Source organism: Amphiprion ocellaris, chromosome 16 (genome assembly GCF_022539595.1).
Source record: "Amphiprion ocellaris isolate individual 3 ecotype Okinawa chromosome 16, ASM2253959v1, whole genome shotgun sequence".
In the NCBI taxonomy this organism is placed as follows: domain Eukaryota; kingdom Metazoa; phylum Chordata; class Actinopteri; family Pomacentridae; genus Amphiprion; species Amphiprion ocellaris.
The window spans coordinates 9,971,100-9,991,073 of NC_072781.1; the positions used below are offsets into that span (position 1 = coordinate 9,971,100).

General features: G+C 40.3%; 1 protein-coding gene across 2 annotated transcripts; it reads right to left on the bottom strand.

Annotated features, from left to right (window-relative positions):
* Positions 1–930: 930 nt before the first annotated feature.
* On the bottom strand, positions 931–19,403 carry ogdhl (oxoglutarate dehydrogenase L). 2 transcript variants are annotated; one of them, XM_023263889.3, is made up of 23 exons: positions 19,055–19,403; positions 18,184–18,419; positions 16,947–17,117; positions 16,032–16,134; positions 14,005–14,120; positions 13,764–13,918; positions 13,141–13,287; positions 12,946–13,036; positions 12,664–12,843; positions 12,454–12,582; positions 12,059–12,238; positions 11,820–11,972; positions 11,042–11,144; positions 10,764–10,892; positions 10,315–10,465; positions 7,118–7,245; positions 6,857–7,035; positions 6,663–6,734; positions 5,966–6,091; positions 4,965–5,037; positions 4,731–4,894; positions 4,472–4,626; positions 931–2,176 (listed from the first exon to the last, which is right to left on the bottom strand). In XM_023263889.3, exons 2-23 carry the CDS (start codon positions 18,415–18,417, stop codon positions 2,053–2,055), a joined length of 3,063 nt encoding a protein of 1,020 aa, XP_023119657.1. In that variant the 5' UTR covers positions 18,418–18,419; positions 19,055–19,403; the 3' UTR covers positions 931–2,052. The 2 variants fall into 2 exon arrangements, with proteins under 2 accessions (XP_023119657.1, XP_035801197.1); XM_035945304.2 differs by lacking the exon at positions 19,055–19,403 and adding an exon at positions 18,802–18,966.
* Between the last annotated feature and the right edge of the window lie 571 nt (positions 19,404–19,974).

The window sequence follows — 19,974 nt, forward strand, 5'->3', positions numbered from 1 at the left end:
TTCTTGAAGGTCTGTATCAAAATGAGGTTTTCTTTTTTTATTATGGTATTTAACAAACATGGCACACATTTTAAAGACCCCATCCAGTTTAAGTGAAATATTTCTTTGTTACCAACATATCTAAATTGTGTTTCTCATATTCTAAAAGACATATTATGAGCTAAACAAGCCATCACTGAGCATTTCTGCTTTGAAATTGCAGTTCAAAGATATCCAATATGGCATCGTGGATGTTTGAACTCTCTGTTTCGTCTTCTTTATCTTGAAAAATTTTCTACATGGTAGCATGTACTATTATGCCCCAAAACAACAGGTGAAATTCCTTGTATGGGAAAACCTGCTAGGCAATAAAACTAATTCTGATTCTAGTACTGATGACAATGTCAAAATCACAAATTCAGACTTCCAGGGTTTTATGTGTAACAAACCGAAGAGCTCAATCCCGTCAGCTTTCCGTATCCGTATTCTTCTTCAGAATTACTTTCCAATATAAATCTGCATCCCTGAATTACTCCAATATTAGTAGTGGCTACTGTGTAGTGTAAAGCAGTTTTACAGTGTTTGAGTAGAGTTGGTGAGCTGGTGTACCTGAGCTGCAAAGAGTTGTCGAGGGGTGAGTGGAGAAAGGTGGAAGAAGAAATCTTTTTTTTTGGAACAAAAATTAACTTTAATACACAGAGATGCGTTTTGGGGGTTGATTCAATGAGCAGAGGGGAGCTTTTAGGTTATGTTTATATATTTACAACAAACTTAAGGACACACAAAATCTGGGAAACCCCTGCATAAGTTTAACAGTCGATTTGTCTGAGCAAATAATGAATCAGTCATTTGAAGTTACTGTACCTGTGTAAATATTTTGTAAAATCATTAATTTTTTTTGTTTATGAATAAAATGCATGCATCATCAGCAGCTAAACATTACAATCAAACCACACTAATAAACATACTGTATTTATTGCATATTTTAATTATTTCATCTTTCAGTGCAATTCTGTCAAGTTGTGCATAATTGTCAATACCCAAAGGGATTTGTTCCTCTATTTTTACCATTGACAAATTACCACACATAAATCTTGCTTAAGTCACTAAATATGCAAAAACATGTGTGCGTAAATAATGTTAAATCTCTCAGTTGTATGTAGAAAAGTTAAGCTACAGCACAGCTAAAGAGGAAGCATAATTTTATGGAGCTTTTTCTAAGCATAGTGGTGACTAATATAAATTCTGATAAATACCTGGGGATTTGAAAATGACAAGTAACCGTCAATATTGCTCTCAAAGCATCCAAGGCTGTGCTGTGTTTCTGTGCGTTTTGTGTGTGTGTGTGTGTGTGTGTGTGTGTGTGTGTGTGTGCATCCCTCAGCTTCTGAAGAGGAAGCTGAGCCTTATGTCCTAAGTAGAAAACATGGCTGGAAGTCTCTGTGCCAGCTGGCTCATGTCTCCTGGTGAAGTGAGGTGTGACAATAAATACACACTCCTCTCCTTCACTAACAGCTAAGGTAGCCTCAACAAATACAGGCACTAAAATCTACTGATGCATTAAATTTCAGCAGTTTTCATACCTGTGATATGTGAGTCACATTCATTGTATAAGTACATCCGTGAGGTGTTTGTGTGCATCTCATAGCTTTTGCTATTCATCTACAAAAATATATAGAAATATAAATCAATACTGTTAATATATGCTAGTATTAAGCACAACATCAACGGAAGTATCTGCAGTGTTAAAGCTGCTCCAATAACAATGATTGTCACAAATCTGATCTTCAGTGTGTGAAAATTACTTATGTAAACTACTTTATCACTCAACAGCAGCTGCTCAAGTGGCAGTTCTGTGGTTCGGTGATTATGCTTTATGGTTGTATAAAGGTGTTGGAGGTGTAGCACCCTTTAGAGGAAGAAAATCTATGTTGTACTCTTAAAACGATGTTCACTAAAAATTGTCAGAGATTGTCACAAATCTAAAATAGAAGATAAAATGTGTTGCATTAAGATAATGTGGTTTTGGGGACAAAACTGCACCTCCGCCATGGTTCTTGTTTCAAATCTCCATCACAAGTCCCTCTCCTGGAAGGCGCTCAGGTTAAAAGCAGTGTCCATGAACCTCTTCAGCTCATTGAGGTGGGTGGACTTGTTCCCTGTTGCAGGTGCAGCTGCAGGATCCCGTCCCACATACCTGAAACAAACAATCAAGGTTTGTCACTAGTAACAGGAATTCAAATCCTTCACCTAGTCCTAAGAGACAAGTTAACTTTCTAAACATTAAAACTCACCAGTAGGATCGAAAGGTTTGTTATCTTTATACACTTTTCCAACTAATCATGTCTGACTTTGGTTCTGTCTGGAAAATTAACCAAAGCTAATCTTAAAATCATGACATTTCAGAAAAATCACATAAGTTCTACATGACTTGCTTTAAATTTTGCAAAAAACAAAGCCTTTGTCATACACTCCTCAGTGCAACTGAGAAGCCATTAGTGACTTGTTTACCAGCAACAGTCACCTGACAAAAATTCAAAGAATTTGTGATTGGCCAGAACAGCAGGATTCATTTACACAGAGGAGATAAGATAAGGTATGAAAACAAAACTAAACAAATTACAGAGGTGGAAAAACGTTTTCAGACACCCTCGAAATTTTACAAAACATCAAATATTATCATGAAATATTTGTGGCTGCATTAGACAGACACAAACAAATACAAATTATATTTTTTTGTTTGTTGTTTAGAAGAAAAACTAACAAAGTTAAATTCTTGACAGTCTCAATATGTTAGTGCTCAACGTTGTCAATATCAAAGTCAACAAATAACAGAGAATGTGTTCAAAACTGAACAAAAAAATAAATAAACCATCACATTATCAAATTAATATTTAGTAGTCCTGTCATGAGCAGCAGTAGAGCTCCAATCCTGGCTGGCATGTTCCCCATGAGTCTTTTACACTGTTGAGGGGTAATCTTTTCCCATTCTTTTTGAATTACTGCTTTTAATTCTTTGGTTTACGCTTTGAAAAAGACCTTTTGATAATCCACCACAGATTTTCAGTGGGGCTCATGTCCGGGTATTGACCTGACCTGGATACTGAACTCCTGCAGCCAAGTTCTACCGATCCTGGATGTGTGGCAAGGAGCATTATCTTGTTGAAACATCCAGTTTTGACCTCAACGGAACAGTGCATGTGCAGAAGGGAGCATGTGGGTTTGGAGAATGGCACAATACTTACTATGTGCCATCACAGACAGTGAGATGACCGACACCAGCAGCACTCATGCAAACCAAACCATGACACTGCCTCCACCATGCTTGACAGTAGGTACTAAACATGCTGGAGATAATGCTTTGCCTGACCTTCTGCGTATTCTCACATTAGCAGGACAAAGGTAAAGCTGGAAACTGGACTAATCTGACCACAGAATCTTCTTCCAATTCCTGGATGTCCAGTTCTTGTGTGCTTGAGCCCAACGATGCTGGGCTAACCTCTATCTCTGATTGATCAGGGGCTTCTTGACAGCCTTGTAGGACCTTAAACCATGATCGGAAAGTCATCCACGTACAGTGCGGGCGGAACACTAGACACCAGTTTGGTTTGACCACTGCTGCTGAAGCTCCTGTGATGTTATTCGGCGGTTTTTCCTGCACATGCGGATCAGGATGTGGTCATTTCTTGCTGAAGAAACCCTTGGACGCCCAGATCTTGGTTTTTCTCCCAAGCTGTTCGTTCGTCTGTATTTCTGCAGAGTATCCAGCTGCTGAAGGACTGCATCTGCACTTCCTGACTATCTGGCAACAACTGTATCCTTTCTAGCTAAGAATCTATATCTTCAGTCGTGTTTCCTGCGTTAGGTTCCTTGTTTTAGCCATTTTTGTCTCTGAAGAACATTCAAATGTGCCCCCTTTATACAGACACGAAGCACGGCAACAAAAATGGAGTCTTTTAATAAAAAGAATGATCTCCATTAGTGGATCACTGGTACCAAAATGACCCAGTACTTAAAATTTTTTATGTATTTTTATGGAGCCAACCAACTGTAAGTTTTTAATGGCTTTTTCAGGATTTGTTCAGTATTTTGGCTGTGACTTCACTAAAAGAAATTGCACTTGAAGACATAAGAGTGATTCTTAATGCAATATTCACAAATACATGGGGTGTCTGAAAACTTTTTTCCACCACTGTAAGTAGTAAAATATCCACAGTAGTACACGGGCCATTTTTTTCCAGTATTGGTAGCACCTCTGGGCACTATTCGGAAAATGTTGTACATAGGATTTCACTTTTTAAAAATTTTTGTAAAATAAGTAATCAAAGAAATTCAACATTTTTTTCTTATTTATGAATTATGGCATTATAACTGTGCCATACTGCACAGAATACATTTTTGGCTTCTCTCTACTTTTAGCCATGGTTGTGCTGTTTCCTACAGAGAGTAAAAATGTGACTGGAGCAAAAGTGTGAATAACAAAAGCCCTTACCAGATGGGTTTCTTGTTGGCAACCACTGTGAGGAAACGTGGCCGGACATAATCATAGTAACCCATGTTCTTGTGCTCCTCCTGACACCAGACCAGCTCAGCATTGGCATATTTATCTGCCTCTTCCCTGACCAGGTCAAATGGGAAAGGAGAGATCTGACGGGGAAGGCGCAGAGTGAAAGATAGAAGAAATGATAAAATGGCATCATTTTCATTCCTAAATCTACATCACATGTTCAGAGGGGAGAGGGGTGAAAAACCTGTTCAAGTCTGATGATGGCAACATTTCTCTCCAAGTTTTTCTGTTTTCTCCCTTTAGCCAGTTCATAGTAGACTTTGCCTGTGCAGAAGATGACCCTCTTGACTTGGCCTGGGCTTTGACTTGCATGGCCCTCATCAGGAATCAGCCTCTTGAATTTAGTGCCTGGAAACATATATAGTATGTTTCAAATAGCAGACACTGTTATGTTATATTACATAAAGTAAAACTCTACCTTTGGCGAGGTCATCAAAACTTGACCTTGCATCCGGGTGCCTCAGCAGAGACTTTGGAGTGAAAATGATCAGCTGCATAAAAAAAAGAAGAGGAAGAAAAAAAGTTTCTGTCAGTGACAAACAACAGATTGATCCTGTCATCCGTATCTTCATTGTGCTTAGCAGAAACAACTCCAGAGATAAAAGTTTTTATCTCTTTTCACGCTAATTTGTTGCCAACATATAGCATGGAACATCAGCATTGGGAAAACAAAACATTTCTTTAACAATCAAATAAATAAAGCCTTTGTGTTCAGTCAACCGAGTCCAGAATTTCAGAGTTTTTCATAAAAAAACAACAATATTATTCCCCGTTGGCCCCCTCACTAATTTGCTCAGGAAGTAATTTTCTCATGCTTCGCAAAGCATTGCATTTATGTGCGACAGGGGATCAGTTAAGACATTCACTGTGGCTGAAAACTGGAAGAGACTGAAAAAGAAGCTGTGCATATAGAAAAAAAAGAGAAAAGCTTTACACACCAAAACTTTATACACAAATTAGCTCTACTTTAGGGGTTAAAAGTGGTAGTTAATAGCATACAGATCACATCTGTACTGTAAAAGAGTTGAGTCAATGTTATCAAAGGTTATTCAGGTATGCGCAAACCAAGATATGTTCCAAATCACAGTTTTAACATTGCATTGTAGCACCGAAGCAATGGACAAGTAGCAGGACACAACAACTTTTTCTTCTGACATTTTCACATTTGAGACTTTGATTTCAATCAAAACAAAGAAATTATAGACAAATACAAAGGAAACTAATTTTTAAGAGGTGTCACAATAACAGGTTTTCAGGACTTTGAAAATAAGTGTTAAAAGTGTTAAATGTCTGAACTAGACATACTTAGATGAAACCAGTGGCTTATTTCAAATGTTAAAACAACCATTAAATGAAAAGAACAAACTCAAGTGAAGCAAACCACAGATAAAATACAGTAAGGATGATGTTACACTTTACCGGCTTCCTGAATGGCAGCAGAATCTGTCGTCTGAGCACATGACAGTAGTTGGCAGGTGTGGAGCAGTTGACCACAATCCAGTTACAGTCATACAGCTGCTGGACTTCAAAATCGCCACTAAATTCCTGTGTTAAAAAAAAATGCAACAAAAAATAAAATGCATTGTTTATAAATGTGAATGGAAGAAACAATTAGGGTAAACTTGTCTTGGTTGCAGCAATGCTTTTTTTGGTCAAAACTGGGCACAAGCTGAAGCACGTAAAAGCAGCAGTGCACTGTATCGCACTCTTGCACACACTCAGGGCGGAGAATGTTAATCCCTTAGAATGCTCTCACTAATAGTTTGATCAATACCCCATTTGAAGATGAATCTGGTTAGCTTCTGCTGATACAGCCCACTGTGATTCCCCTCTTGCATGTTCCCTCATACCAGCTGACCCTTGGGAATATGTGTAACTGCTGAATACCAACACTTTGGGGCCATAATGAAGAGACTTTTCAGCTCTACACAAATAGGCAATCATCACTTAAGCCATCACTTAAGTGGTGATGACATCAGCAGGGCCAATAAAACATGAAAGCACTGGAGGTTAAAGCAGCCCACTGAGAAGTGCTTAGTATTTCTTTGACATAAACCATTAAAGAAAGTACATTCGACCATTTGAGGAGTAATTTCATTTGTACACGTGAACATACAGGGAAGTGATCTGGATCATCTTTGCTCATTTGCAGGAAGCGTTCAGGTCGAGCAGATGAATGTTCTGGACCCTGAAGACAGAGCAAGACACATAATGATCAAACGCATATAATCCAAAAATATCTACATTTATCTCTAAATACTCCACAAAGACCTTCCATTTTCTATAGTATGGTCAGGTTGATTTTCTCACCATTCCTTCCATCCCATGTGGCAGCAGCAGGACGATGCCGTTGTTGCGGACCCACTTGGCCTGACCTGAGCTGATGAACTGGTCGATGATACACTGAGCCGTGTTGTGAAAGTCTCCAAACTGGGCCTCCCAGAGGATCAGAGCATTTGGATTGGACATGGCAAAGCCAAGCTCAAAACCTGAGGCCACAGTCATCATTATACAGAGCTACAAAATGACTTATTACAGCATCGTGTGCAGCCAGACCAGTTACAGTCTTACCTAGAACACCGTACTCTGATAACGAGCTGTTGCAAACAGTATAAGGAGCCTGGTTCTCCCACAGGTGGTTCATGGGAACGCAGACACGTTTGTCCACCTCTTGGTCATGAAGAACATGATGACGGTGGCTGCAAAACATGAGAGAGGCAGTGACAGTAAGCAGTGCAACAGGCGTACGGAAACAAGATTACAGCCCCTCTACTGGCTGTGTGAGCTGTCCTTTGAGCTGAATGCATGCTAACAAGCTCGCAGTGAAAATGTTGAGCAGTTATAATATCTACCATGGTCACCAGATTATCACTTCAGCATGTTAGCTTGCCAAACCGTTATCCTCTGCAGACCATAAATGGCAATGCCAAACATCATGGTCACACATCTAATACAAGTGGAGATTTTTTTTAGAGTATAGTGTGTAATTGGCCAAAAGACAGACGAACTGCTGCAAGCATGGCTAAAAAAACATGACTGTTGTGCCAAGTTATTCATTTGTGTAGGGTACTTAATAATATTCTAGAGCTTAAAAAGTACTTCAGTGTCATAACATCTACTAGTTAGAGAGCCTATCACATTTAGCTGAAATGAATGAAGGCAGAGATAAAAACAACCATACAAACTAATTTAAGAGACTATGACAGAAGCTGTATGCACAAAAATGTTTCCAGCAACTTGTGATCATTGGCATTACTTTTTAAACCAACAAAAAAACGTAAAAAAATAAATGTTCAGTCAATATAAACAAAAACAGAAAATAGGAATACAGCAAACTCCCAGATTTGACAAGCGAGAAGCAGTTAATGTTTATTGTTTTTGCTTGACAAATGACTTAACTGATTAATCATTTATTGATTACATATGTAATTATTTCACCACTAGTGTTTAGACAACAAAAAATGGTATTCATAACTGTAGATGATGCTGCCAGATTGTCAGGCAACTGTCAGCACTCTAAGCAGTTTTAAATGATGATGGCGAAAACAACAGATTTTCGAAGGCAGTTTGATTATTCAAAAAATTTTAACCCAGTACACACACAGAGCAGCCCGTGATCTCAGCCCACAAATACATTCCACAAAGAGTCCTCTTCTCTCATCTCTTGTGATCTTCAGTTAGAATGAGTCTCAACAAGAGTTGATGGGAGCAAAGAGCCAAGTGTTAACAAGCTCTGCCAGTCGACTCGCTCCCTGGAAAGAATCAGCCTTCAAAACCAGCACGATCAGACAATCACTTAAACCCCTTTAACATCACTTTAATGACATCTACACACATGCATACATTCAAACGCACACACAGTGCTGCAGGTTATATAAGGGTCAGGCAGAAGAACTGCAGGAAATAACAAAAAAAACGCCATCTTGAATGTGATATATCGCCTCCAAGAACACTAGATTATCGTGATATGAGCCCTTTGAATAATATTATCCATAATTATGGACTAATGAGGGCACATCATTTGCTGTATAATTGTCTAATCCTTGATCCACATTTGCAGGAGACACACTTTCTCTTCAAGAAATCCTTTCATGAAAGGAAAAAAAATCGAGAACCTCCAGCATTAATTGCGGTAACACTTAATTTCTATTTTCATTTCCACAATCCACCTGCAGACAGCCTAAAGAGCACCGAATGAGAATGAGGTCTTTCTCCTGGATTGCCTCATAAATGGCATGCCCACCTCTCTTTTCTTTATGGTTTTTTTTTTTTTTTTTTGACTTACACACACAAAAACACACACACCTCCCCTGCCTGGGGGCCCCATTAGTCAGGGAAAGGGGTGCAGTGCAGCACATGCAACCCATCCAAACACGACGACTGAATCCATTAGTCCATGCCGTTACGTACATCACAGAAACGCATGCAGGCCCACTCAGCTGGAACATGCCAATATGCTCAGCTCCTAAGAACTATGAAGGGAACCAGAATAGTGGGGGATGAAAGAAGTGTATGTGGCAAGGAAGAAAAAACAATGAAGGGGAGTTAAAGGGGATGAAGTATAAAGACAAAGACTGAAAAACAGACTAACAGCTGACACCAAAGAGGATTTAAATAAACAACAAGTTACACTGAGATGTAGAGTGGATGGATTGCTGTCATTTTTTCAGCTAGACAAATCACCCTGCTGAAAGGGACAGCAGAAGTGGAGAAGTAGATGTCACTGGTAAATGCGAGGCAGAGGAAAAAGCCCCGTAGCCTCTGGTTAGTTAGTGTGATGTATGTCGCTGTGAGCTGAGGGGGGTGTTGTCAGAGAAGATGGGCTGGTGGAGAAATGATAGGGGACAGATGAGACAGGCACAGTAAAAGGGGGGCTGGTTTTGTTCATGTGTCACTCGTTCCCTCCATACCATGACAACACCATGTGGGCTTCACAGATCCCAGGAGACTGCGCTGACGTCTCCTGTCTGTCAGACTCACAGTGATACTCGCCACACACCCCCAGTTACTTAATTCCTGTCTTTAAGAGAGCACCATTTACCCTTTAACTGTGGTCGGGTACCTGAAACCAAAATACTTGACAATTTAATTTCAAAACAGTATATTTTGTGCAAAATCAATTTAAGAGTCAATATAGGGCTAGCTGACACGGTTGAGCTGTAGTATGGATATTTAACATAGTGGATAAGTATATATAATAATCTCACAAATCAGACATGAATCCCAAATAAATAAAAAACCTGATGTTCACACTGTCAAAATACTGAACTGTGCTCCACAGAAACTCTTCAAAAGCATTACAGGGATGTTTTGTTAGTTTTCAGTTAAGTAATTTTATCATTAACTTGGACAGCAGAAGAGAATGATAAACAGATTATGTCTTTTCATCACACAATAATTCAGCCCCAAGCTGTTAACGTTGTCATACATTTAAAATGAAATTAACTGAGGATGCCACTCCATTTTAAAAAAAGAATATTTTACATCTAATGGTTTGGCAATGTCATGTTGGAGAAAGTTGAAAGGCACACCAGCCTACACAAGTAAAATGCATCAGAATCCATACGGACAAGTTCTACATCACTGTAAAGAAAAAGGTAGTTTGAAATAGAAAGAAGTGAGAGGAGGGGAGATGCATCTCTATTCCCTCAGGAACACACTTTAGGATTTTTTTTTTAGCATAACAAAGCTGCTTATGTAGACAGACATTCGCATCTGAAGAAGTTTCAGCCCCTCATGGAGGCGACATTAAGTTCTCATAGACTCACCTAAAGGTTCCTCGCTCAACATCTTGTCCGCTGAGTCGTACATGTATGCCGTCTTTGAGAAGGGAGCCGAAGGCCATGTACTCTCCTAGAGCCCAGTCCATCTGACGATTCTTCACCAGGTCAGCTCGACCACGCAGGATACGAGACACACCTGAGGACACACAGGTAGAGGAAATATAAAACAAGTTGATATCATTGGCGAACATTAAGGTAGAGGGTATAAATGCATTGGATATATACAGTATACTACACAGCAAATAACACTGAAAAGCTTTGTGTCATTCTTCATTGCTATAGCATGAGCCAAATCAGCTGTGCAGATCAAACACCTGCTATCAGGAAAGAATATGGAATCCATTTATGTAATAATTCCTGTAGAATAATTAAATTACCGTGACTGCTAGTCTGTCTCACTGCTCTGTTCTCCAGCACAGAACAACTACACTCACCAGGATGGATCTTAAAATCTTGAAGAGGCACTGAGCTGGCTGTCTGACCAATGTGCTGCAGAACGTCCTCACCCAGTCCTGTAGGGAGGCAGCTCATGCTTCTGGGCTCTCCCTCTGCCGTGAAGAAATCTACAGAGAAAGAAATCATCAATCCAGCAGGAAGAAATTACTCAGAAAAAGTAAAAAATCAAAAAGGTAAAAATGGTTGTATTACATTATGCCATTGTGTTTCCCCATTATATAAAGAAGTATCTTTTTATAGTAACAGAACAGTTTACCTGGCCAAGGGGAGTCAAGCCAGTGTCGAATGTGTGAGATCTTCTCATCCTTAGAGCTGGTGTATGCCTCCTCACAAATCTTGTCATATTTGGCAACTTCCTCCTGCAAACACATTTCTTAATAGGGGCAATGAAAAATTCACCAACTTAACTGTCGCAGAGTTTGTTTAATTTAATTAAAGGACTTCAGCTGACTAACCTAAACTGTGTGTAGCTGAGACAGAGAAAATGAGAGTGAGAAGAAGATGGAGACAGACATTAGAGGAGAAAAGCCTCTCGTAGCACTAACAGTTCTGCCTTTGCTACGTTACAAATGGGGCTTTCGCCACAGTCCAAATAGCAGGCCACACAACAGAAAACAATGTCCATCAAAAGCTGGGACCAAGCACACCAGAGAGCTGCTGCAGTATTTCTCTGACATGTGAGATGAAAAAAAGAAGTTCAGAATTGATACTAAGGTCAAAGTTTCTGTTTTGGATGAAGAGCCTTTCCAATCCCACTGAATGGTGCCCAAATCTGAGATATACTTCAGTTTCATTGAGCAATATATACACTATGTGAGGGATTGTGAGACCTGGTGATTGAAGTGAGGCACTAAATTGAAACTCAAATGCAGCAGTGCTGGCATAACATATTTAGTCGAAGGCTAGGGTAATATCTAAGTGTGATTTAGTGCACACAGCCCAGCAGATGGTGATATAGCAAATAAAACAGCATACAGTAGCAGCGAGCAATATACAGTATATTTAACAAGAGAAAACAGTGTTAGATGGCAAACCTCAAATTCCTGCAGCGTCACCACTCCCTCAGCAATGAGCTTATCGGAGTACTTTTTCAGCACATGCTCCTGTCGACGGATCTGTTTGTACATGAGCGGCTGAGTGAACATGGGCTCGTCCATTTCGTTGTGGCCAAAACGTCTGTAACTAACCTGTAAAAAGCACACAGCTTAAAACCACATGATACACTCTGTACGTATGTAGCTGGTGATTCCATTAGGACTTGACTGTGACTGACCAGGTCGATGACAACATCTTTGTTGAAGGTGGACCTCCACTCTGCGGCCACCCGGCACACGTACATGACGGCCTCAGGATCGTCAGCATTCACGTGGAAGATGGGTGCATTGACGACCCGAGCGACATCGGTGGGGTAAGGAGAGGAACGGGCCACTCGAGGATCTGTAGTGAAACCAATCTGAGGCGTACATGCAAAACTGATGTAATTTAAATCGCATAAAGGATCAGATTCTTTTTATTGTTTATTTTCTTAGGATCTGGAATTTTAACAACATAAATTATGGTGTACTATATTCTATCTTCATTATACAATTTCACCGACAGATGATGGTGAATTAGTGTCCACCATTCTTGTAAAAGTGTGTGTTAAAGTGACACTGATATCGCCAATACCTGATTGTTGACCACCACATGGATCGTACCATGTGTGGTATAGGAAGGGAGCTCACTCAGGTGGAAGGTTTCATATACAACTCCTTGTCCAGCAAAAGCAGCATCACCATGCATCAAGATAGACATCACCTTAAAAACAATAGTTAGACTCACTTATACAAAGCATTTCACTATGTTTTCAAATATGTGCCTGGTAAAAATAAGAATTACCTTCTTTCCCTGAGTGTCTCCTCTGTAGAACTGCTCAGCTTTGGCCTTCCCCTGAACAACCGGATCGACTGCTTCCAGGTGGGACGGGTTTGCCATGAGTGACAGCGTGATGTCCTTGTCTGTCTCCCGGTTAATCCTCTCATGGTACATCCCAAGGTGGTATTTGACATCACCTGAGCCCTACAGGAGGAGAAATGGGGGTTCTATAAAGCATCAGCTGTACCCTCGACATACTTTTATCTGATTGTTTTTAATATAGTCACATATCAGCAGTTTGTTCACCTCATCTGCAGCTTCTAATTTGGGATCAAACTGACAGAAGATCTGATCCAGGTCCTTTCGGATCACATTGGCCAAGACATTAAGTCGACCCCTGGAAGTAGAGTTTACAAAGTCTGCATCAGATAGGGAAGGGAAAGGAATTGGCTGTGGGAACAGACTCAATTGAGAGGTGGGAAAAGGTCCAAAGCACTTTACCGATGAGGCATCCCCATGATCACGCTGTCGATGCCGGCAGCGCTCGACTTGTCAATGATGGTTTTAAGAGCAGGGATGAGAACTTCACAGCCTTCCAGACCAAATCGTTTCTCTGATGACCACTTCCTGGCGAGGAAATCCTCAAACCTAGACACAATAATAATTCTCAACAGTTCACTGATGTTTTTTCCACTAACATGTAGCTTTACATAACTGATACTACAGAATATATAGCTACTAACTAATAATGATGGCAGCACAGTTCCACTGGAGAGAGATTAACTATGATGGTTAGAGAACTGGTACTCAAGGATTTAGCCATTTTATTTCCAATATGTCTGTGTTAATAGGAGTGAAACAACAGCATAGAACAAGCTATAATACAGTAAGAAAGATATGCACACTAACAATAGACAGATCACTTCTAGGAACCTCTAGTGATTTCAGAGATCATTTATCAAGGTGAAAATGAGCTCACATGAAGAATAGGCTGTTAATTTCTCAATATATGTGTGTTAGAGTTTTGTTTATGTTATGCGAGTCCCGGACATGAGCTATAAGTAAAAGTGAGGTATTGTGCTGTCACCAAAGTAGAAGTGAGTGGATGTTTATTTATTGCTGACCGTGTGGATCTGATCAGGCGGGCGAGCAAAGTTCTCTTCTCAGCATTAGTGAACTGCATGATTCCTGGACTCTCGAATTTCTGTCGAATCCACTGACACTGGTCCACATTGTTAATGAACATAAATTCAACCCCTATGTGACCACAGTAGGATGTCTGGAAAAGAAACAAAGACAGATAGCATGGTACAGATTCATGGCTTTCCCCATCATTAGATGCATGAACGGACACAAAGAAAGTACCTCTAGTCTGCGTATAATCTCTCTAAGTGGTAGAGTAGTGTCTTGTCCACCGATGAAGGTGGTGGAGGGCAGCTGGAAGCTTCTGTCCAGGTCAGACTCATCAAGACCATAGAAACCTACAACAGCAATGAGTAACATACAGCAGGTTTGATAAAGGCTCAAGACAGGTCCTACTATGTGACCCATTTTCTACCTCCTAAATGCTGACTAAAGTTGTTTTTATTCATTCATATTAATCCATTGTCATGATTTTTTTGTGCAGTATTTCAATGTAGAGGAAGGAATATACGTCCTTATAGGGAGCACTATCATAATGTAGTTCAACAGACAAAACATTAAAACCAAAGATCATCATTCAAGTGACCTTCAGTGACCTGAAACCTGAAAATACACATTTTCAGTTTATGAGCCATTAGATTTTAAATTCTTCTTCTTCTTTTGGCATCATGTAAATGCAGCAGAAATCACAGTGTAGTGTGTGAACAATAATAAAATGCATTATTTATGTTACTGCAGTGTTTATGTTAATTATTCATATAAGTTTGAATATTTGCTACTGAGCAGATTAGTTGATCAGTTGCTCATCAAATATTTGGAAAATTGAATAACTGATCAATGCATTCATTCATCATAGGTGCCAAACATTTTTGATATGACTTGTAAGGGAAAATTAACTAATATGATCATTTGTAAATTAAACGCAGAGAAAACAAGCAATTTGAAGGTATTTTCTTGGGCTATGCGGAATTCCGATGGCCATTTTTCACATTTCATAGACAAAATGATTAATTGATCTATCAATATATAATGACCAAAAGATTAATTCATGATGAAAATAATCATTAGCTGCTCTAAATGAGACTCAAGGGCTCCCCCTCCATACCCAGAGCAATGAATTAACAGACACAATTCCAAAGTTTAATCCCAGTTGATTGGTTTGATGACAAAGGCAATGAAAAATAAAGCTTTGGTAGAGAATAACAACCATAACCCAGAATAAATCCGTAGACAGTGTGGCACCAGGACCTATGGAGATACAGCATCAGTATGAGAAGACCCACATACAGGTGGATTTCTGTGCTGACCAAGCCCACCTGAGAGAGCTGGTCAAGCTCAAGATCGCAGACAACATAAGAGGAGACAGGTGCAAATCATATTAGGAACACTGGAAAGACGAAGGGGGCCAAGAATAGACTTGTGCACTATCAGCTGACTGAATAAAGGGCTACGCAGACTGTCATTAGCTTTCATTAGGGAGCTATAGCCCTTGTGACAACACATAATGCGCTACTATGTTCTGACACACACTGATCACTGATAGCAAACAACGTCTCTCTCGCTCGTCTTTACTTGCTATTACGGTAGACTTCGATCGCTTTCTGTGGTCCCGCATCCTCTAGCCCACAGTCCACTAAATGAAATGGAGAATGACATGAGCTTGGCCTGAGATTAATGACAGCATTAAGCTGACCAACTCGTATACACACTTGGCAGAGAATGTGATTGGGCCCTTTATACTGAAATACCACTTCCTCTCTGAGCCTGATGAGTTACACAACCCTGGATCAAGGATGTGTGTATAATGTGAGCATAGCTGCACATGTATCTACAGGAAAAAAAACCTTAAGGGGATACAAAAATGTTATTAAAATAAAAAACAAATGAGATATTTTCATTATAAAGAAGATAAAGCTTTTGAAGTAAGCCTGCCAGGGAGACTGAAATCCTTAAGTACGACAAGTATCCCTACAGCTAATTAGAAGGAAGGACTTCTATAGTAGGAATCTCATCAGCATATTTGATGCCTGTAGGGTAACTTCACATGCAATGAGTTGAAAAAGGGGTAGAAAACATAGAGCTCTTCTGTCCAAAGTCTATATCCAAAAATAACAGTATGATACTACATATGTGCAGATATTATTCTGACTTTTTTAGTAATAGAGCTGGCGTAATCGCGATCACATCACATTTTAAATTCCTGGAAGTGGTTTGTGATGTATAATATGCCTGAGATGAAAGAGTCTTACCTAATTTATCAATGGTGGTTATCAGGTCGGAGGGAACAAAGGAGTCCAGGTCAGCTTCTAGGATACCAAGAGGGTCTAACTGAGCAACATGGTGACCACGAATCTATGAGACAGACAGAATGTGGAAGAAAAAAGGAAAACAAAGAGACTCAGGTAAGGAAAAAAAAAAAGAAAAACAGAACTGTGACGGGCAGGAAAGATTAAGAAGCAAATTGATTTCCATCACGATGCTGAGTATGAACAGCTGGAGAATAAGCAAACACTCAGCTACAGGTCAACCTTTCTAAGAAAAGAGACCCTTGGGAGGCTTTTATGTCTGCGTACAGACATACACACACATTTCCAGCAGGATTGCTACAAGCTGGGAATAAAAGCAACGCCTTTGCCAAAAGACAGAATTTAATAAATCCCTTGGATAGTTCCTCGAATTAATTTGAGGGCGAAAGGAAATGTTACCACCTGTTTTGTTTAAGTAGTCTCTTTGATATTTCCATTTTCTAAAGCAGCCAGGGTAAGTAGGTTAGAGCTAATCTTGCAATTTGCATAACCTCGTGCAGGGACAAACAAATTGTGTATTCCTTTTAATACTAGGAGACACACTATAAACAGCTTTCTTGGCCAGTTGCATCTGTTTTGGCAAGTCCAAATGGATTCTGTTTGATACATTTTTGACACAACAGTCAGAGATACAAATAGTCAGCTGTGGCTCGAGGATGATGTCTTAATTCTGTACACAGACACTGCAACAAGATTGAAATAGATAGACATGAATGTTAGTACATATCACAAATCTACCATATTACAACATAAGCTGATGCAAGTGTCTGTGTGTGTGTGTGTGTGTGTGTGTGTGTGTGTGTGTGTGTGTGTGTGTGCGCGCTCTTCACAGCTGGTCTGGTTGAAAATGTGCCGTACCTGGTAGGCTCTAATAAGAGTGTGCACAGCCAGGTGGTCCTCCACCACTTTCTGTGCCATGTCGAGTGAGTGGGACAGAACTCGGCCCTGGAGCAGGGTGGAGGGGCGTGTCTCGCCTGCCTCGCCAGATGGACTGGAGGCCTGGATGTTTCGGAAGAATCCGTCCCAGGACTAGAACACAGAGGAAGACGGATCCAACAGAGACAAGCAAGATTATCAAAAACATGCACATCTGAAGCTTACTGACTGCTTGGTTGCAGATGACAGAGAAGTGAAAGGCAGTCATATTTGCACATGCCCTACGCAAATAAAGTACTAATAACATAACAAAATAAGTGTGATATTATTAAGTTCCCTCTGCTAGAGATATGATTAACTATAGTTCAAAACCAACAAAGGAAGCTAATTGTAATTTAACTTCTTCACACTCCAGCTGTTGATGACATTGTCACCTTTGTAAATTTCCATCAATGCCCACAAAAATGTACAATATACAACAGAATTGAGTACATCCCTGTGAAATAACACTTAAAACTCAAATAACTGAACAACCTTACAGTAAGTAGAGTGTTTGCTCTTAAGTCAAAATTTAAAAAAAAAAACTAACAGTTTAGATTTAATATATACGAACAGTGATCCCACAGTAGAAAATCAGAGCAGCAAAGCTCAGCACACATTTCATTCTCGCGATTCATGTATTTTATTCTTTTAGTACTTTCCACTATTATTTTTGATGGCAACCTCAGTCCTCAGCATGGACACCACCAGTGTTGGTGTCACTCTTTTCAGTCCTTCTGGCAGTTCATTTCCATGTGGAGCCATAATGCAAATATGCAGACAGCCACAATAAATAGTTCCAAAACTGTCAAAGTTCTGGTATTCACAAGCCGTTTTATAGCCACGTGCACTCATAATTGGTAACCACACGTGTACAGTATTTTTTCAGTGATCACAGGCTTTCTAACTACTGCTTGAGCGCTAGCAGTTGTATTCAATTTTGCTGCATTTTTGTCTACTTAAAAGGCTGTATTTTCAATACAATCTCTCTAAAGTATTTGCTTTTTATTACTCATATGAGGAAATGATATACTTGTTAACTTGGAAACAGTTAAATTATTAGGAGGTGATACAGTTTTGAAACATTTGACATTTAAGTGTGCACAGAGGCACATTTACCTGTGCTGTATTACTGTATATCCTACATTATAAACTTGGCATGTGTTGTCACCACTGTTACCTCATGGACATTTTTGTGGTCCTCCAGCCAGGCAAAGTACATCTCCTCCACATAGCTGGAGCTGCTGGCCACCGCTGGAAGAAGGGGCTCAGTCCTGGAGGAGGAAGAGGAGGAGCAGCCTCTTTTGGGATCAACCCAGCGCCTGGCCGGGCCCCTTCCACACCCACGAAGCAGCTGGCTCCCTCCAGCACACCCACCCTTCAGCACACCCGCTAACGCCCGAAACTGACTCATAGCTGCAGGAGAATAGAAAAAAAAAGTGAGTAGAAAATGTGCAGTATTTGGTTTGATTCACACCATCCCCAGAATGAGAGACATCTAAATGTCACGTATCATTATAGTATTTCAGCTGTTTAAACTAGGTGTAGGATTGGAAAGAGCGCATATGGCACATAATGAGACAATAATTGCGCACACAGTCGGGATGACCTTTTACTATTTTCGGTGAAATCTACATCTTAGCCGCATATACTCGGCGCTGAAGCACCGCAAGAGTAAACATAACCGCGTAACGGCCTGCTTCTGTGCAAAATCTATGCAGCTGCAAACAGCGCGCAACCGCGAACGTCCCAACTATGACGGTGCTGCAGTATCTGACCGCTGAAGGAACTTCCTCACCTTTTTCTCCTACAGGATGCTTTGCAGGCTCCTTTTAGACTACAGCGCCGACATCACTGCCCAAACGCTGCCTGTTTCCTCCTACATGTATTCCCTTTTACCCCTCTCGGACTTCTAATCCCTCAGCGTCAACATAAATCCTCATAATCTCCGCTCGCCTCTGACATTGCAAAAGCGCGCTATCACGCTGGCGAGAATAGAAGAGTAGTTTTAAAAAGGTCAAATGCGCTTTATTTCTGTAAATTACAGTTACCTTAGACTGCCCCGCTGTTTGGCTTTACTGTCATCCCCGAGAGGTGCAAGTAGGACAGGTATCAGTGAAGGTGACACAGATCCAAGTGGAGCTTGGCACGCCCCCCTCCTCCGTGCGTCAGGTGGTACGTCCTGTGCGCAGGGAGCAGCCTGCTGCACCCAAAGGTGGCTTGGGGTGCCTGGTAAACACACCTGCTGAGGTAGGGACACACAGACAGGGAAAACAAATCACATGGCATGCTTCTTCAAATAAAAACATCAGAAATCAATCAGCTGTAGTGCAATAAGTTTTAGAATCAGAATACTTACTTTGAATCCATGAACACACTTCTCAACCTGACAGGTGATTTTTTTTCCACCTCTCAGATACATCACACGTGTGTCTTTGCCTTCAGTGCTAATTATATAAACCAATTAAACTTTTATAAAGGCTGAACATGAGTCATTTGAGCAAATGGTTTCAGATTGATGGGCTTCTACCTTGAGTGGGTTAAACAAAAAGATAATTGGCCCTCCCTCCACCCGGCCTCTTTTCCTCCCCCCTCACCAACCCCTGCTCTCTTCCTCATCTAGATTTTCATCATTCATACTTGCTGGCACAGAGGGAACAGCATTATCAATCATGACAAACACGCCACTGAAAGAGGGGGGAGAACGGACTGGGCACAAGTCGCAGGAGGATCTACCAGACTGAGCAGTGTAAGGTCTAAATATCGGAACATCACTAATCAAAGCATCATTGTGTTCTCTTTAAAACGCTAAACAGTATGCAGTGCAGTGCCACCATCTAATAACGCAAAAAAAGTTTAATTTATATGCTCACTGTTCTTTATACTAAATGAGTGTTTTTACCTACACAAACAATATATTCATTACCCTTTATTTCCAGTGCAACCAGCATTAAGGTTCAATGTTTCCTGA

Coding starts and splice junctions, on each gene's coding strand:
- ogdhl (XM_023263889.3), bottom strand. CDS start 18,417: ATGAGTCAGTTTCGGGCGTTAGCGGGTGTGCTGAAGGGTGGGTGTGCT. Junction 16,135..16,946: donor CTCTTATTAGAGCCTACCAG/GTACGGCACATT, acceptor TCTGTCTCATAG/ATTCGTGGTCACCATGTTGC. Junction 13,288..13,763: donor CGCCTGATCAGATCCACACG/GTCAGCAATAAA, acceptor TATTGTGTCTAG/GTTTGAGGATTTCCTCGCCA.